The sequence below is a fragment of the Tauraco erythrolophus genome, chromosome 4 (assembly GCF_009769465.1).
Source record: "Tauraco erythrolophus isolate bTauEry1 chromosome 4, bTauEry1.pri, whole genome shotgun sequence".
In the NCBI taxonomy this organism is placed as follows: domain Eukaryota; kingdom Metazoa; phylum Chordata; class Aves; order Musophagiformes; family Musophagidae; genus Tauraco; species Tauraco erythrolophus.
The window spans coordinates 35356486-35377089 of NC_141468.1; the positions used below are offsets into that span (position 1 = coordinate 35356486).

General features: G+C 38.0%; 1 protein-coding gene across 1 annotated transcript in view; it reads left to right on the forward strand.

Annotated features, from left to right (window-relative positions):
• Nucleotides 1-20604, forward strand: part of TMEM117 (transmembrane protein 117) — a 223492-nt gene that overhangs the window by 21463 nt on the left and 181425 nt on the right. The window contains 1 exon segment of the mRNA XM_086610851.1: nt 10786-10918. Coding sequence (XP_086466977.1) covers nt 10786-10918 — 133 coding nt within the window.

Consider the following 20604-nt stretch of genomic DNA (forward strand, 5'->3'; position numbering starts at 1 on the left):
GCACTTGCAAAAAGATGAAAAAAATAATTAACAGAAATTATGAGAAGGCTCCGCAACACTGTGTGCTCTATATGTTACTGTATTTTCCTGGCCAAGAATTAAAGTAGATACTTAGAACTTTTCTTCATTGCTAATTCTATGTTATATGTACATACAGGTAAGAAGTGCTATTTCACAATAAATTAAGGCATGTTTATGGCAATATTTAAAATGCCAACTCTGTAAAGCTAGGAGTTGCTAGTGTTTCTTTTCTAGTAGATGCACACAATAAGTTTTACACTGCGTTGCTGTCTATTCTTGCTTACTAAAGACATTGCTGTATGACACAGGAGACCAAATTTTAAATGAGTCTGATGACACGAAGCCAAATGGGCAAGGAGAGATGCATGTTTTTGTCGACTGGTGATTAAGTCATTGTCCTTGAGGACAGAGTGATGTCCCTTACCCTTCCTGTCAGACAACAGCAGCACAGGCATTTGGGATGACATTTTATAGTGTTAGCTCTTTGATAGAATGTCTTATTTGCTACCGTAAAAATGATTGGGTCTAGGCAACTATTGATGCTGCAGATGATCTCTGTAACTTTATAAATGGCAATTAATGTGCTTAAGTTCCCACAGGATAGTTGACAATTAATTCTGTAAATTAGTACCACCATCATCATAACATGATAAGGTATGAAAGAAACAGCAAATACAATCATAGCGGCTGAAATCAGTAGCAGAGGTCTTATAAGTCTGTTCCTTCCTTGCTGACGTTTACTGAGTTGTAGCAATGCTTTGAGAGTCAACACATAGCATGTAAAGATGACTGTGGCTGGAATTAGGAATCGCAATACAATCTTGGAGAGTGTGAATGGCACTGCGAATTGTAAAGGTCCTTCAATTCTATCCAGAGGATCAGTGATGTCATACTGTTTTCCAGCTGCAATTGTGTAGTAGATCTGTGGCATCGATGCAATCACTATGAAGATCCATACTGCGGTGCTACAAAACACGGCCCTTCCTTTGTCCCACCATGTTAACGAAGTGATAGGATGGACAGCACCTATGTATCTGTCAAAACTGATGAGTGTCAGGAAATAGACACTTCCACAGATATTAATACTAAAAAATAGTCTTACGATCTGATAAAATGTTGACTGGAACAGACAGCTAACTCCTGGAGACTATTAATATACTGAAAAAGATGCCGTGAGAGTCCAGGTAAAGTCACACAGTGCCAAATTAAATAGAAATATAGTATTGGTAGTCCATGTCTTTATGCAGTACACATAATGTCGTAGTGCAAGTATATTGCTGACAAATCCTGCTTAGAAAGTAAAAAGGGAAACCAGAATCAGCAAGTAACAGTACCACTCCGGCTTAGTATTTTTGTTGCAAATGAAAATAGTGCATGTACCGTTCATCATCTTTTCATGGAGTACACCTGAAGGGAAAAGAGAGACCAACAACTTTTAAAATAAAAATTGAATTAAATGTATTGAATTTAAGATTAAAAACTTTTATGTTAAATCCAGTATGTTTGAACTGGCAAAAGAGCTCAGAATATAGTATGCTGTACGACTCTCCTCTATCTGAAAAAAAGGTAAATGCCAAGTAGATAACACGTAAAGCTTACTCTGCAGGAACACCAGCACAGGCAGATCTTCATGAACTTTTATCCAAACCTTTATATTCTTTCCTTTCTAATATTTAGTGTATTATACGATAGATGAGAGAAAAAAAAGCATGCACCCTCAGTAGCAACAGCCACTAATGTACCTGTGTCCAGCTTTGGAAGAAGCAGAGGAGAGGACAGGGGGATAGTAATTCCCCTCGCTCGTTCCATTCTTGCTTTGACTGCCTTGAGTATCCATACTGGGCCCAGGGCTGCGTGTAATGTGAGCAGCTGTGCAGCGAGCTGTGATTGACATCCAGAAGACAACATCAAAGCAAATCAGGATGAAATCCCGCTTGTCCTGAAGGCCACAGCAATCTTTCCGTTTAAAGCGCTGAATAAACTGCCTTTTTTAAAATTTTATTTTAACCTTCATCTATAAATTAACGTCCCAGGCCAAGAAAGTTTGGCTTCTGGAAGGGTTAGAGAGAATTCATTTTGTCTTACGGCCCAGTTTGTATCAATGCCCACTATGGAATATCTGGAATATAGATCTGCAGTGTATTTTTCAAAGCAAGGTTTTTATACTTGTAAAGTCTTATGTTTAATGCTAGAGATTTTGTACTCCTAGTAAAACAAAAAACAGGCTAGAATATTTTGCCAGAATGAGCTGTCACCTATTGCAGTTTTTCCATGTTTCTAGAACCTCTCTCCCAATAATGCAGCAGATGCCAAACTGTAAGGTTTGTCCAAGTAGAATCTTTGTTATACGAAGATCATCCAAACAGCAAGGGTCATCCGAATAGCCATTTATCTATCCACCAAGTCCACTATGGTGCTTGACTGGAAGACAGGACAAAATTTTACTCAGTACAAAGCACACTTTGAATGGAAGAGAGGACTTTATCAAAATGTTATTGATTTCTTGAACATTTTCTAACAGGTTCAACCATCAAGTTGATAGTAGTGGGTTTTTGGAACATAATGTTTTGCTTTCATGTCTACCTTAATAAAATATGACTTTTCCAAGTGTATGTTCACAGACACAGGTCAAAATAGGACAAACATGAGCTGCAGTGAAACCCTGCTTTGCAAATGTATGTTTCACCCAGACAGTGAACTAACAAAAACCTAGTTCAGACTGTACAAAATGAAATTAGGAAGGAAAGTTGTTTCTCTAGGAGCTCGGCAACAAACACAGTCAAATGACTTTCCAGAAAATGAATACGGATAGAAAGCCATCTGTTCTACTCGCAGTGTGTGTCACAGGTGGGGAATGTTTGCTCTCTAAATGTATTTTGTTTAGTATTGGAGCGCTGTACTTTAACCTGGGTAACTGTACTCTTTCCTTACTTTTCTCCATTGCCTTTGTGAGTATCAAACTTTGTGTAATTTTTTTCTTCAGCTGAAGTTTATACGATATCCTTGTAAATTCTTTAAAATGTAGCCACCCTAATAGGTACAATACAGTTAAGTAGCATTTTCTTAGACAGTGTTCAATTAAAACGAGTTTGAATATGTATAGGAATTATCTTTTCCTAAGATCCTCTTGACTCAATGTCATGTGTGATTTGAATTAAATTGTATTTCCTACCTCTCTGCCTTCCTTTTCAATAATTACGAATGAAGGCACTAAGCACTTGATTCCAAGTTGTGTTGGCAGCATAAATAAACCCTGAAGTGGCTACGAACAGCATGGCCATAGCTACGTGAGGGAATTGTAATGCCAGATTCCTGATCTCATCAAGCTCCTGGAAAACGACGATAGGTAGGTCTAAATGGAGGGAGGCAGACAGCTGTGCCACCTGCTCCAGTTTGCTGTTAAGTTGGCTGGATAAAGCCTGGATGTGTAGCCTTGTAACTGCATTAGCACAATTACAGACCTGAACTAATAAATTCCCTATGCCCTTCATCACCTTCAGTTTACTGGACTGCACTTGGGGTTGAGCCATATGAAGTTCTGTAGCTGAGGGGGCTGGAACTGCACAGCTGGGTAAGGTGCATTTGGAGCTCAGAGTCATTAGAAAATATGTCTGTGTTTGCATATGTAGGCATTCCCATGTGTCTACCTTGGGATTCATATTTGGAATTTCTAAAATATTCTTATGATCTATTTATTTTTTGTATGATAGTAGAGCTTAGAGGCCATAACCTCAAGACTAGATTCATGAAACAGAGTGCTTTGCCATTGGTGCAAGCGACTTACAAGGTGGATACAGGGAAACAGGTACAGAGGTAAATAGAACCTTTCCTGAGGTAACATAATAAGCAAGAGAAGAACACAAGGGGTTCGACTCCCAGCTTGGTGCTATAACAAGATCTTCTGGTCTTCCATCAGAAGAATTTGAAGACTCTTCTACAATCACTGAGTGTGAGCAGACATAGTCAGCATGCCCTGCTATATCCTGAGGCCGTTGGAGCTACCCTGATGTCCAGTAGATCTGTGTATGTGTTCTAACAATTTTCAGAAGTGACTTTTTTTTTGTATCAGACAACAGCAAGTTTTTTGTCTTAGCAGCAACAGAATTACTCAAGCTACAGGATGTGAGTAGATAATCATCACAGTTCAAATCCAAAATTTGGCATCTGTAGTTTAAGAAAACTTTCTTTTTCTGAACAGTGCTGTGTTCACTGCTAGGTCCATGTATTCTTAAACAAAGCCAACCAACACACATGCGCACATCTTAGCAGTGGCAGAATGAGCAACAGCACCGTGACATTATACTGTGACAGATGAGGAGTTGCATATGCTGTTAGTGCTGACTAAGAACAGACTTGCCAGACTTTGATGAAAGTAGGATTGAGCTTTCAAGGCTAAAATATACTTCCAGTTTATTGAGATTAATTTTTCAGCTGAACAGTTTCAGCCATTGATGGAGATGGCCCTGAACATTAAATGAACAGAAAGAGCAATCGCATGATGGGGCATCCAAAATTAAAGGAATACTTCTGATTTGATGGTGGAGCACTTGATGTTAGAGTATTACACATATGCCCAGGAAAGGGTTGAACTTGATGGGCTCCATCACTCATAATTAAGACAAGAAGGTGTGCTGAATTCATGGGTAGAATTTTTATGTTTCTCCTGTAAGAAGCAGTCTAATGAATACGATCCTCTTATGGGTTGTGGATCTAAAGATGCTAGAAAAGTTTTAATTTTTTTAAAAGTGACCTGTTCGATTGACTCGGGTTTTCTGTCTGCCTATTGGGTTGTCTGCTCTGCTAGACCTGAAAGAAATAGGGCTTAGATCTGTGACTCTCTGACAATGAGTGTCTACAAGCTCCTCTGTCATTGTCCCTAGCAGCATCTGCACACTGTTATAAAAAGTCAAGCAGGTTTCAGATGATGAGCTGATTTACTGCCTGTTTTGTTGCAGTGCCCTAAATCATGAAGTCTCTGCTTCTCTGTGTCCTCCTTGTTGCTTTTTTAGGAAACTTCTTTTGGAGCTAAGAAACACTGTGTCACTAAAAAGAATCTTGGTTTGTCTATATAGCTAATTGTAGTTCACAGTTTATCACTAGCAGTCATTCATATGGCATTTAACTGCTATTTGCAAAGTTCCGTTAGGTTTAGTGTGTTTGTTTATTTAAAAAATATCTGATTTTGTATGTGTAAATATATCCTAGGAACCATATTCGTCCCTGACGTACTTGTGGGTTTTTTTAACATTCTTAACAAGGTCATAATAAGCGAGTAATTTGGGCTGAAGAAAGATTAAGAGATTTAACTGAGTTAACAGCTTATTTTATGTCATTTTATTCCTTATCCATTATATGTTTACCTCTTGCTCCTTTTGCTTGCTATTCTTTCTAGTAGAAGCCCTGGTTTTACATGAACTGTTTTATTTGTTTGGATTACTCTTGAGAATTTTGTTTGTCTGTTTGCAACTGTATTTGAATCTAGGACAAATGTATTCCAGTCACCAGATATGTTCTCCTCATTTCTGACTGTTCATACACCAATATATTTCTGATACTTGTGCTTTTAAAGTATATCCTTTTAGCTCATCTTATAAAATTAATAAAGCATTTTACAGGAAGTCCTAGGTTTTGTTACAAAAATACCAAGCATTATTTGCAATTTTTACTTTAACATCTTACCTATAAAGTAATCATCTCATGTATTCCCTTTTTATGTTCAACTGAATTGATATGGAAGGATATAATGCAATGTGACTATTAAGTGGAGCATTTCACGTATTAGTTCAACTACACTTAGATTATTACACATACTAGTTTGATGGGAACAGTAAGTAATATGCAGCAGTATTTGTGCACAATTAGCTAAGTAGATTATGCTAATATCTAATTCCTTTATTCTTAATGACTCAATCTGTATTGTGATTAAACTACTATTTTTTTCATTAAAAAATGATGTTCATGTACTTACTTGAGAGTTAATGAAGTCCTGTATGACAAGCATAAGCTGCAATAGAAGGATAGTTAAGGAGTAAGAATTTGCCTACCGAAGACAATATTTGTGAAAAAGTACTTCTAAAAATATGACATTTATACGTATATGTATGTATTAATCAGCGTGTAACAGTGAAATAGGGAAAATTATATTGCTTTGGAGAATACAGGTGCGATGAATACTTAATAAATCTTTCTCTTACCTGTTTTAGAAAAGTTGTAATGATCTACTTCATAGAAGTCTAGACTCCCGGCTGTGCTTTTACTCTCCATTAATCTGGACCTTCTAAAACCACAACTCTGTTTCACGAGTGCTGTTTTTAATCCAAAGTTTTGGTAATATTCCATATGCAATGACAGCTCTTCAGAGAGCAGGTGTCAAACTGCAAGAGAGATATCTTTTATTGTTAAGCCCCTCCTTCCAGTAAGTCAAGATAAATTGCTATTGCCATAGCGGCCACTGCTTGCTTTTTAGGGAAGGACAGACCTTGCACATCCCCAGTCTATACAGGCCTGGGGCTTTCATTATTTCTAGCGGTGAGAGAGAGGAGTACAGAGGCTTGGGGCATGTATTTGTGTGTTTGCACTTTCCCTTCTTCCTTCCTCCTTCGCTGCCAGAATCCTTGTTATTGCTGCCCTACTACTGGACTGGTCCGGGGACCTATGTTTCTCTCATCCCATCGCAGAGCCTGGTTCACCCCACCTACTTACCTGTCTATCACTTCTCCTGCCTTATGATACCCAACTCATTCCAAAATCTCAGCTCTGTCAGAGGACTCCCATCCTCCAACTCTGCTTCCTCTGGAGCTCAAATCTTACCTACCCCTTCAGCCTATAGCCCAGGTCTGCTCCAGGTTCTCCGTTCTTTCTGACCCAAACCTACATCTCCAGTCTTCAGCAGTGCACACCTGGGATCTTCCTTTTTCTTTCTCTGAACGAATACCTCACGTTTTTTACTAATTTTTGTATGCATCTCGCCCTAATCCATGCTGAAACTGGGCTTTGCAGTTCACAACAGCTCCCAGAGATTGCCTCCATCCCAGACTGTTCCACCTCTCAGTCTGCTATATCACCTCTCTTGATATTTCCTGTCCAGCTCCTCATCTTCCTTCTGTTTTCCCTGTTTTGACATCTTCCAGCACCTAACTCCACTATGTGCTTGTTAGATGCTGTCGTTCACCTTTCTGCTTGAATTATGGGTTGTCTTCCTTACCCTTCTTGGCTTCTGCTGTGGCACTCTCCACCTTGCAAAAGTAAATTCCCATCTCTTGCACTGGTAAGATTTTCAATGCTCCAAACAATCAAAGAACATGTTAAAAAATCCAGCTGCTTTTAGAAAAGAAAAATTTTGTCTGGGAAAAAGATAGACCATCTATGGTAAAACAATGATACTCTGTTAGTTATAGGGACATGCAAGTGTGAGAGATGGTGAGCTACACAAACTATCTACTAAAATCAGTAAAGGTAAAAGGAAAGCTGCTAGAGGACAGAGTTGTGAACACAAAAGGAGGTCAAGATGTCAAGAAGAGTATGTACAACTGGATTGAGGTGAGTGACACTCACCCACATGAGGAAGCACTGGTATGGCTGAGCTTTAACTAAGAAAGTGGTCATTAGAAATTCTGGTAAGAATGGCTCAAGGGACTACACCAGACTTGTAGAGCTCCAGTAGAAAAAAACTCCAGACAGCGAATAAACAGTGTGCCTAAAGAGTTTAGAGATGAAAGACAAAAAGGTTATAGGGTATTCTTGCAGAAGCAAGTATAGAGGCTATTACGATGCTGAAAACCAGTAGATACGTTTGTTTTAGGAAAGGAGAGGGCTGAATGACACTGAGACATTCAGAAGAGGAAAAGAGGGATGAGCGTAGACATAAAGAAGAGCTGGAAGTTGGATAGTCTGACATTGTACGGGCAGGTGAAAAGGATAAAGGGCTACAGGAAACAAAGAGCTGAGAAACTCCTTCATTTATGATCATGAAGAAGAACAAAGAGAAAAAGAAGAGAAGACAGAGAAGGAAAACTAGTCTAGGAAAAATACATTCTTGGAGAAAGCATGAGAAAGGTTTCACCTATCACCAATGGTGACAGTAAGCAGAGCTTCTTTTCAAATGGCAAGACATACCAGTATGCTTTGAAAAAGGCATTCTCTGCAAAGTAAAGTGTAACACATCACATGATTAGTGCTTAGGTCTAAGAAAAATACACAGTACAAGACTCTACAGACTCGTAATTTGATTTCCTAATGAAATTAGGGAAGCATATAATGTATATCAGGGGACATACTTTTACTTCAAATACTTCACATGAGAAAAGCTTTCTTAGACATAAAAAGGAAGATGATGTATGAATCAGTAATCTTTTCTTAGCATTTGAAATGAATTGTAATGGTCTGTAATCTTTCTCAGCATTGCTTAAAAAGTAATGTTATTATTAAGTTGCAGTCTTTTTTTTTTCTTTTGCACTTCCTGTTCAGTGTGTAACATTTGAAAATAGGATACAGAAAAAACATGCCTAAGGAACTGAGATTTTTCTTTATTTAGGAATGATGAAAAAATAGTATGACTATAGGAGCTTATTTTATAATATTTTAGCGAGGCATTATAATTCAACATTTGACAAATTTTAGTTTAATAAAGTACTTGGTAGTTGATCAGTCTTTCTGAAGTTACTTTAATAGTAAAAATGACCACTATATTGCAACTATATTGCTCTTAAACATGTTAAATAATATCTGTTGGTACAAAGCCCTTTTGAAATCCCATCTAGGATGGTAGGTATTGTTCTTGCTAGGAGTCAAGCTGGAAAATATTTCTACACCTTTCCGCCACCATTCACCCACTCCTGTTTAGCTCATTAATCACTGCAAGTAAATAGCCTTTGAAAAAGCAGGAACCATTAAAACCAAGTGTAAACTACAAAAAGCAGGATGGGGAGAGTGTTGTATTGCGGTAAAACTTTTAAGGATAGGACAGTAAAATCAATCTTGCTTTGACAAACTTGTAATATTACGTTTATTAAATGGCAAGAACATTACCATGAGAAACAATCATAGCTCAAATACTCTAAGGAATGTTTACTTCTTTGTGATGTGGTGACAACGTTTGGTGTACATATCTGACTAGGATATCAACAGTAATTACATCATAACTATGGCTATAAGCTCTATTCTGTTTCATGGCATGATTTTTTTTAATGTTACCACTTACAGGCTTAATTGGTTTGTAGCCTTGCTGTGGTATAATGTCACAAAAGTCTATGTTGTAAGAATGAATAATATTATTCTTCACCTTTGTGGATCAAGGACTTGAGTGTAAATGATTTGTCCATAATGTCACAGGATGTCTCTGGTAGAATTTGAAACTGATTCTAAGGCTCCTGGCACTTGCCTGATGCGTATCTCGCCATTGAGTGAGGTCATCCCAGCTGAGCAGTTCCGTAGTATTGGAGTCTTAAGACTTTTTCAGAGTTTCTTATGTTGACATTAAATGACTGGCAGACAAGAACATGTGGCAGCCATGTACTACTCACGAAACAGAGGAGCAATGAGATTGCACAGTATTGTTATCTCAATTTGGCTGAGGGGAGAGGTGATTATTTATGTATTACTAACTGTATATTTTTGTGTACTTTTGGGCTTAAGCAAGATTGTCTTTGACTCAAGGGATGGCCTTTCCTCTAATACATGGAGTTTCTGTCTAGTCCAGGCAATTTTTTTTCATCCTCAACTGATCCTGCAGTCATCTTCTCAGACAAGAAAATAATCTCCTTTTCTCATGAGCCCGAAAGTCCCAAATCCCCAATTCTATTCCTTGTTTGTGTTTTTCACACGTATGATGAGATCGCTATTATGATGTCTTATGGTATTTCACCTCATGCTTTCTATAGTCTGTGGAAAGAGACAGGCAACAATCAAGATTTAATGACTCTTTTGTTTCTGATCAAGAAATAACTGGCAGCAAATAATGGATCTCACACAGCTTGAGGTACTTAGGACATTTCAAAATTTATAAATAGACTTGTTTCTCAAAACAGTGCTCAAATGTCACCAAAAATTGTCTCTTGCCTTGAGGTCTAGACTAATTCCCTGAGATTTTCCCTGCTGTGTCGTTTGTTTTGGAGTGTTAGGATGTAACAGTTCCTAGAAAATGGGGTGGTTTAGGCAGTTACCCTTCTAGTCCGTCACTCCTTCCCATTTTTGCACAGACGTGCAGCACTACTGACCTGCTTCTAGGTCAGCAGGTTGATGGAACTAATTCAAATGAAAGAAAAAACAAAAAAAAAGTTAATTTTCTTTTTCTTTAGGTGGGTCAGTTCCCCACTCTTGTTTGCCTGTGCATGGCTGCTCAACCTGCTGTGCCAGCATGAGAGCAGAGTGGGTGGAAATACTAATGACTGAAACAGGGAAACATCAAAAGCTGCTTAATGGTGTGTAGAATCACATGTAGTGTCTACACAGCCACGTTTAGATCAGGTACCACGGGCGTGATGTGGACTCTCTTTAGACTTCCACCTTGGTGATTCTGATTGGGCAAGCCCAAACAAGTTTTTCATCAGTTTGTGAGAAGAGACCTTGAAATTTTGTAGGAATAATATCTGTTCATGCCAAACTACAGAAGAGTAGTTTGTCTGCATGGTACTGAGTCTGCCCTCCCCACAAACAATGGAATGATTGGATATAAGAAGAAATACAGTTTTGTGCTCTATTTTGGTTTTGTTATCATATAAACATGTATTTACTAAGATATGCTTTCTCATAATATTCATACCACAGGTCAGTTGCTCCGTCTGAAAATGTTTCGAGAGGACCATGGTTCTTGGATGACGATGTTCTTCAGTACCATCCTCTTCCTCTTCATTTTTTCTCACATTTATAATCTGTTCCTCATTATGGCAGGGAATATGAGGTAGGTCACAGAGTTTCTTTTTGTCTCTTGTGCTCTAGAATATATTCTACTGGAAACTTTTCATATTATGCTGCTTTTCAGTGAACAAGAGCTTACCAAAATGTAAGCATACCAGTATTCACTGTCTTTTTATTCCTCTGTTTTCTGAATTTAGGCAGAATAGTAATTTAATTGGTTAATTAGCCAGGAGGATTAACATATCAGTTATAAAAAGTGGGGTCCTAGTCTAATGATAGCAACTATTACACCAGGATACTCATGAACATATCTTTTTTTTTTATTTTGTTTGAAGTTATAGCTCAACAAATTTGATTTGCAGTTGGGGCTAAGTAGTTTAAAAGTATGAGCGTTACTGTTGTCCATGCTCAGGAAATTCAAAGTTAAAAGAAATTGAAACATCTGAACTTGAGGAAGCTCACACTCAAAACACAAACAGTAAAGGTGTAGTATAGTGCTATTTTTGTTATGTACAATAATATTTGCTGATCCAGTTTGTTAAAAATATTCTTAAAAATCTATTTTTTTTCCCCATAAGGTGTTTCAACAGGGCAAAGTTATAATTGGGTTGAACAGCTATCTTTTTATTATATCTGGATTTATTTCAAATGGAGCTTTTTATATTAATTTTCTGGGTTAACAAGACTTACTTTGTCCTATTATCTCAAAATTAACACCACTTTCACATGTTGATTTTCCTGAAAAAATTTCCATTATTATCTAATACATATAAAATTACTTCATTAGACAAAAATACGCAGTTCTGTTGTTCATGAAAGGCAAGATAACATCTGAAGAGTCTCTAGCAAGAAGTAAGAAACCCAGCGTATGTATGAGTTGAAGAACAGTGCAAATAACTGATATTCTTAGCAGAATATCAGAGCCATACCAACAGAGTCTGATGAAGAGTTATTTAACAGGCCCTGGTGTGGTGTGTTACAGATCTTCAGTGTGTCAACAAAAATCTGTAGTGTATAAACTCCTGTTAACAACGGGATGTGAAACAAAAGGTGAGTAGGAGGCAGACTGGGTGTCACTGAGTGAGTGACATAAGCACAGACCAGTGTGGCTGATCATGAGATTGTGACATGACGGCTAAATGTGTCGATTCATGCAAAGCAGGTAAAGCAATGGAATCACCAAGTGTTTTCAAAAACGATCACGATAATGATGTGGTAAACACGAATAGGTGCCTGATAAGAGGCAACATAATCATCCCTGAAATGAGGAGGGTGGAAGCATTGCAGGTTTCTGGCTTCCCTGTTTACATAGTCATACTATTATTGGTATTATGTTAAGATTTATATTTTGTGTTTCTAATGCTCCATAAACTGTAAGTAGCTGTTAGACAAGCATTAACGATTTTGAAAGCTTGACTCATGTCTGGAAATCAGAGTTTATTTGTCCTTGTCAACATTCCTGCTCCCCATGTCTGTTACAACCTTCCATTAGCTGCACTGAAGAGACTGTGTAGCAAACGGCATCCACATTCCTGGAAATAGGCACAGCCTAGTACTAAAAAATAACTGCTGTCAGTCAATTTACCCTCTTGCTTTCTGCGGGGTGAAGCTTCTCTTTTCCTGGAGCTATGCCCCAGCCCTAGATTTGTTGCCATCGATTTGGGAAGCTGACCATGCTGTACACAAGGAATCCCACTGTCTTTTTTAAGTGGACTGAAAGCTTGTTACAGCCTTTTTGTGTGTAAACATGACCGATGTACATGTGGTTGAGGCCTTGTGGACTCAGTCCTGACAGCTATCAAGTAACTCCAGCCACTGCTTGAAGTCCCATCTAGCTCCCAACCTGTTGAACTCTTGGAACAACAAGTAACTTTGTGGTATCTAAACAGGTAGGGTGAAGTGTAGGTGTTGTATGTCTTTTATCAAAGTACCATTGAATACTTTGTTAAAAAAATGAGGGACTTGTGTGGTTTTATTTGTTAAGTCATTTAGACTCTTGAACTTCAGCAGTGATTTTTGAGCTGTGTAACACACCTAACAGGCAAGGAACAGAGCTTCTTTATTTAAGGCTGTGTTTGAAACAGAAATGAAAGGAAAGAACTTCTTTGTTTTTTTTTTTTTTTTCTTTAATCAAATGAGAAAGAAGAAGATTGCAGAGGGATGGAGAAGTCTTCGTGTTCATCCCTAGTGCTTTGCGGCAAAGCCCACGCGGTGGCAGCAAAGGGCGCGTTTTAACGGTAGAAAAGCGAAACCGAGTGGAAGCGTACCGGGATCCCTTCGGTCAAAGTTTTTCTCTGGATTTTGCTGTGCCACAAGCAAATTCACGGTCCTTAATTTATCGTGTCTTTCTTTAAAGGAATTCTGGGTCTTGCACTGACCAGGGACTGTCCGATATTTTTTACTGTCGTTTATAGGTGACTTTTGCATGCGTAACATACCAAGACAGTCTTAAGTCAGTACCTACGTGTATTGAAGTTTTTCCAATTGTATTCCTTTTAAGTGGAGGATATATTGTCCAAAGGAAATCTATTCTCTCCTTTGGGAACCTGCGTCAGTAAATAGTGCTTCGATATTTAAAATGACAACACAGTGATGTACTTTTCATACGACATCCAAAAATCAGGGTTGTAACTGCTTGTCTCACAAATGTCAGCTGTCTTGTCTTAGATAAAGCGATTTTCAGTTGGCCAAAGGATGTTCAGGTGCATCATTATTCAATATTGTAAAGTGTTTTTAAAATTGTAGACACAAAACATTTTCCCTTTTGATGCTAATTGTCACATTACTTTAGCAATAATACAGGTTGTTGGGGTTGTCTTCTTTGAGTGCTGAACGTGTCAGGAGAGAGTTTGGAGTGAATTTATTACCTGTGCTGTCAAAGGGTTTCAATTATTCTTATAAAGCAGTAGGAGAGAGTATATCTTTTTGGTGTACTTTTGTCTTCTCTTATTGCTTGTTTCTTTCACAGAAGTGTGAAATGACAACACTTTACATTAATAGCGGAAATTCCTTAGGAATAAAACCCATTCCTTTAATTAATTTTAATTAAGGTTCATTTTGAAGAGGACCCTATTTAAGCGATGTAATGAATCGGGACCCAATTACAAACAATCTGCAGTTGACAAATGCATATAAAGACAATTTGTGTTTTGTTTAACAAGCTGAAACAAGGAAACAGCTATATATATTTTTAAAACCCGCAACAATAACTTTCTATTAAATACTTTACCTTTATCCAAATTAGCTACTGTTCCTTTTCCTTTTTCCTGGATTGCAGCTACATACAGGTTATTGTGTCCCTGGAAATGTGTATTTACTGGAGACTTTATACCACATCTTATTCAGGATTCTGTGTGTTAGTTTGTTTGATTGCTTTTTAATGAGTCAAGAATTAGTCATCATTAGCATAATTTTTAGAGCAAGGTTTAGGAACAAACAGAAATGTGTTTTCCTAACCACTGTTACTGTTCTATAGAACTACAAGGTCCACAGTGGATCTATATTAGCCCTCCAAATTACCTTCATAGCTGTGTCTACCTAGCCATGTTTCATGAGCTTTATGTTGATGTATCCTTTGTATATATCTGTTTTAGTTATGTATTTATACCATAGTCATACCATGAGGCAAATCCTAAATTGTTGTTGGGTTTTGGGTGGTTTTTTTTTTTCTTTTTTATGATTCAAGCTCTCAGCTAGAAAAAAGGCTTCATATTTGTACGTACTCAGTTGGCAAAGATAATTGTGTTATACTGTGAGCTTCAGAAAGTTCAAGCTTTTGTGAACTGCTGGAAGGAAGGGTTTCAAATTCGTAAGTCCTTTATGCCATTCTTAGTGACTAATCCTTTGGGGCCATCGTGAGTGTTTCTCGAATAGTATATGGAAAACAGGGACCGCCTCACAATACATGTAGATTCTATACAGAACAGGCCGTGACAAGCTTACACTATGTAGTGTATATAGAGGGCAGAAAGTTTAATACAGATGTAAGCACTACAGATGTAAATATTGCTCCAAGAATGCAGAAGGCTGCAGTCTTTAAGTGCTCTGCCAGTGAGGCTTTTTATTGTAGGTTGTTATTCTAGCTGGGATCCTAAGGCACTGTGTCTAGTGAGATCACATCAGCAAAAGAAACCATGTTGGCCAAGTCACTGTGATTGAAAAGTCTCTTGAGCCAGCATTAGTACTTGAAAATTAAAGTTTAGTTAAAAATTTCCAAGCTAGTTCAAGGTGTTTCAACCTTTATAGCTAAATGTACTCTGTCATATCACCTAGTGAAAAAGTACCTCTTGGTTCCATGTGTTAAATCTGCCATATTGCTTCTGTCTTCTGTAAAGTAGACTTCAGCAAGCTTTTCCTTCTAAGCCAGGAAATGGCAAAGCAAAGAAAATGGTTAGTTTAGATGTAATTAAAAGATGATGATTCTGACATCTCAAACCCTTTAAAGACTAAGAAACATATTCCCCAAACCACACTCTCTGTGCAGATGTTATCCAGCCATGAAGAAGTTAAAGGTTTAAGTAAACGATTTAATTGAATTTGCCAAGACTTAAGATAGCAGCCTGCTTGCATGTACTTAGATAAAGCAAATATGTATATAATGTCTGAAACCAGGATGATCATCCTTGAATTGTCAAGCTGTCCTTAAAAGAACATCATCCTGAAAAAATATGAATTGATGCAAAGATGTACTAGATTTTGTGTCCTTTAAGATAATGAGGGATAGCAGAGGAGCCTTAAAACATTCTTGAAGAGGAGGACATGTCCTTCTAAGTCTAAAATATCTGGCAAGTGTTAATGACTCTGCTAGCCATTAATCACTAAAGGAGGAGCCAAAGCAAGGACTTCAAAGATTGATAAGGAAAATGTCTTACTATGTGGAAGGTTAATGAGATTGGAATACCACAAATATAAAGTAAGCAAGAGTCAGCAGTAACTAGGGCAAAGGTAAAGATGGCAGGGGGAGATCATGACCACCGACCCAAAACATACCCTAGACTCAAAAGAAAGGAGCAGAGGCAATGGACTGAGCATGCAAGCTAATTTACACTCTAGGCGAGAGAAGACTAACCAGTCGTTTAAGGGAATGACAATGAACATGTAAATATGCTAATACATACTTTATAAATGCTCTCTGAGTTTTGGAAGGGGTGTTCTGTCTTGGGACAGGCGCCTGTCTTTGTGCAAAGATCCAATAAACAGTGTCTCGTCTCTGTGTGTGAGAATTGGTCTATTGCACACCGGGTAAATGAACCCCAGATTTGGGAAGACACAGAGGACTAACTAAGTCTTGCACATCACAGAACAACCAGCATAGAATCGTCATAGATCTCTGGGTGGATGGATGCAGACAGGATACCAAAGAGCTCCCTTATCCATAAAGACATCTCTGGAGTACCTTGTGGTCAGCAGGATCAAAGGCTGCCAAAAAACTGTGGCACAGTTGGAGCTCTGTTATCATGAAGTATCCATAATATATATATCCATTTGAGGCCCTGAGCAACCTGATCTAGTTGGAGATATCCCTGTTCCTTGCAGGGGGGTTGGACTAGATGACCTTTGAAGGTCCCTTCCAGCCCTAACGATTCTATGAATCTATGAATAATACAGATTGATCAGTTTGAGAGCAATATTAATCACTTTGATAGAATGGCTGAAAGTAATAGGAGTTTTTGAAGAAAACCAAACTGCAAGGAAAAAAGAATATTGAATCTAAACGATTTTTCTGTGAACTCTTTTAGGTAGCTTAGGAGCAAAAGCCGAATCGCAGAGATTTGAGCGACAAATGTCTGTTCTGGAAGTTCTTTGTCAAGACATAGGCAGAGGACCCAGCTTGGGAGTTATATACTTGTCATGTGTACTACCTGAATTACTCTCAAGTATTTGTAAGTGTTTAAGTAAGAACTATAGTTGTAGCACTGTTGTAAAAATCCCTTTCTCTAAGAGCTTTTTCCTATTGCTAAAATTAATGACTCTGCTTTTAAGAAGGTTGTCACTGATCAGAGATGCCAGAGGGAAGAACTGTAAGTGCTGAGCACAGACAGACCTGTTAGCTAAGAACAGCAAATACAAAGGATGCTGAAGGCTGCGTTGGGAAAAGCACGTGAGAGACACAGGCATGTCCAGCACCAAAGGAGTCACGCTCAGGCCCTGTGTTGGACAAGTAGCCCTGGAGCAAGTAGCCCTGTGGCTGTGACACAGCTATCCTGTGGTGTTGCCATGGTGACACTGATGTGACTTTGGGAAAGTCTTAGGCCTGTGCAGACTGATTCCTCTTTCCACCTTTCAAATAAGTATCCTTTCCAGTGCTAGGGATAAGTGACTCGATAAATTGATCATGGCACAATGTAGTTAAACCTTATGCAAAAGTTAATTTATAGTGCTGTTACATATTTTATATTTGCTTTTATTTTAAATATTTTTTAAAATATTTTTTTAACAAACTTTAATTTAAAAAAAAACCCTGTTTTAAAACCTTTTTTAAAAAATATTGTGCTTGCTTAAAGTGAAAAAATTCCACAATTTAAAATATTCAAAATGTCAATGAATGTGTTAATATGAAACTATATATAAAAGAGTTCCTGAAGGAACTTGTTCATTATTTGATGGTGTAGTAAAGTCGGCCATTTTTGAAGTGTTTTTGTTCACATCAGAAGTGCAATAATGAGGCAGATTTTTCCTCTGCCCATCCTGTGGGCACTCACTGATGTCTTTTTACCTTTTTGAAGGCACAGGTAATGGCTACAACATTACCTTTTTTATTTCATAACACTCTGGATTGAATTGACATCTAGGCACTGGGAGTGTTTTCCCTTAATCACACTGTGACATTGTCACTGTGGCGTTGTCCATTGGGATTATGTGAAAATACTCTGCTCCATCAGCCCTCTTCCATTTCAGGAACCATAGGGTTACTACTGCTTACGTATCTTGTTTTCCTTGCTTGTGACACACGACGAATTGAGTCTCCCAAAGGCTGAAAAATGCTTTTCTTTAACCCAGATTGTTGAATTCCAAAGGGAAAAATAACATGGCTAAAGTTAGTTGGTTAGCCTGCATTTGGAGCTCATGACGTGAGGCCGTATGTCTATGGCTAATCATGATGTAGGAGGCTGGATGTCCAAAGACACCGCCTGAGTTCTGTTAGGATATAGGCCTATCAGAATGATCTGGGTAGAGTGTAGTGTCTTCTTGTGTAGGAAATTAGGTCCTCAGGTCACCTCTTCTCACTGTGAACTAGGAAATCTGTAAAGTTGTAGTCTGGACAATTAAGAGGTTTTTCCTTTGCCAGGGATGAAACTAGAATTGACACTTATCTTCTGCAGAGCAGTCTGAGGGGGAACCACGCTCACTTTCCGCTAGCTGAGGAGTTAGTCCGTTAACTGTCTTTCTTTCTCTGGTTTGCTCTTAGCTCGTAGGAGGACGTTCAGATAAACACGAAGTTTTAATAAATAGAAATTTTATAATGAGCACTTCCATAAAAAGCAGTTTTTTTTAGAAGGAAAATGTTTCCTAGCACTTCTCATACTTCATTTTGGCTGAAAACCCTGAAGATACCAAGTACCTAGAATGGAAAAACATGTAGCACAGCTGCTGCCCTAGTGAGACATTTGCTTGCTCTATGTACTGCTGCTGTATTCTCTTTTTCTGTCATCCTTACAGAACTGGGGAGCATATAGCCCACCTGTCCCTAGCATCTCTGCCAGTAATGAGGTAGATGGTGTCAGCAGATGGGTAGGCAGCCTATTCCCCAGCCTTTTTAGGCTGCTGGAGGGGAGGGTGCTGTTGTGATGGAGACTGCTGAACATGAAAGCCATGGCAGAGAAGAGAAAGAATTGGAAGAAAGTCCAATTTCCAAAAAGTCCATTTTTCCAAAGAAAGAAGTGTAGGAAGAAATTTTGTAGGCACTTGTTTTCCTCTGGCAGCAGCAGTAGCAGCAGCTGCTGTGACTCAGACATATTTGGCCCATGTCGTGCTTTCAGCTCCCACACGGTGACACCTGGGATAATGGTCTCTTGTAGTGCCCTTCTGTTGGCCCTGGCTGCATTTAATGCCTCACATTTAAATGTGACTACTTGTGTGGATGAAACTGAGCACTTGAGGTGGTAGTCCTTGCCCTAATGCTGATGGTTAAACTGCTCTTGCTAGAGAGCACAATCTAAATTTTCTGTTTTCTTTATCGTTTAGCAGTACAAGAGAAAATGGAAGAAAATGAAAGACCAGGTTTACCTTCAGAGAAAATGTGAATTGAGTTTATTTAAGCATTTATGGTTGCAGGCCTTGTTAAAAGTACATGCATTTGTAAAACATATTTAGTTGTCATCTTGAAAAATCACTGCACAGACGCTTTTATAGAAATGTCTGCGTTTAGCAAGTGATAATACATGTCTCCCTGTTGCTTTATCCAGTGTTATAACCATCAATCACCCTAAAACTCCAACTGTAACAAAAATAAATGGTCCATTTAAAAGATATTTACCTGCCTTTTCAGCAATTGCATATGTTCTAGACCTGTTTAAAGAGAATCTCTAAGTGTGATGTAAATAAAACTCTGCTTTAATAATTAATGTGCAATATTACTGCAGCTTTTTAAAACAGAGTATCTGGCTCATAGGTAACACCTGCTCATTAATATGTTCACAACTTTACAAATCAGCAGATTAAGAGATGTGCTTGCACATGGGAACTTTTAAATGTTTCACACAATTTAAAAATTGGCTGCTTTTTTCTAATCTAGAAATATTGTATTTTTTGATCAAAATTTTATGATTTTTTTCACCCAAACTAGAGAGTTTTAACATTTTGGCTGCGAAATGGAAGCTGTGAGCAGTTTTTGAGGTTTTAGAAAAAAAACCAGTTATATTCCAGTAAAAGAAAAATGGTTGAAAATCTGCTTGTTTGCTGCAAACCTTTTGATCTCCTGCGATGTCATGGAGAGATTGGAAATATTCAGTTTACCGGACAGTGAAGGTCACAAATTAAGATGGTAGATCCATAACACATCTTATTCCTGTTACTTGCATTATTTTAATTGATACTCACCTGAGTTAATCTAAAATGAAACTAGCAGTATTTTTACTATGGACTTGGACTTGAATCCTTAGTCTTCTCTAAACAATACTCATAATATGGAGAAACTTTCATCTCTAGTCCCCTAACAGGAAAAAAGATAGTAAATTTGGGGAGGGAGGGAGGAGAAATTTTCAATATTTGATAAAGGAAATTTAGTCTACAAAAATAGTGAGGAGGTTAAAGGCTTTCTTGCTTTATTTCATAACTTTTTTCCAGTTGATTACTCAGATACATTTGCTGTTTCTTCTCTCTGTGAGTGTTCGAGCCAAATCTTGAGTTCTTTAGTCACAATACTCACTGGATGATTCAGGATTTTTGCTTGGTAATAGCTGCAACACCCTACTTTCTTTTACTGGTAAACAATAAATAGTGTCTTAGAATTTCTTCAGCCTTTTTCACAAAAATACATTTTAAGCCTTTTTCCTGCTACACTCATCTACAAGTTTTGAAATGAATGTTTTTATTTGCTGTGCAGCAAAAATATGCAAAGTTTTCAGGCAGGACTTATTACTACTGTGGGGTTTTTTTGGTATTTGCGCCAAACTGTGTATTATGTAGTTTCAGCACTCAAAGGAACTTTACGCTTGAATAAGTAGCCAAAACACCAGTTACAGCAAATTGACACAGTTATTATTGTGAATAAAATGTTGAATGCTTGCC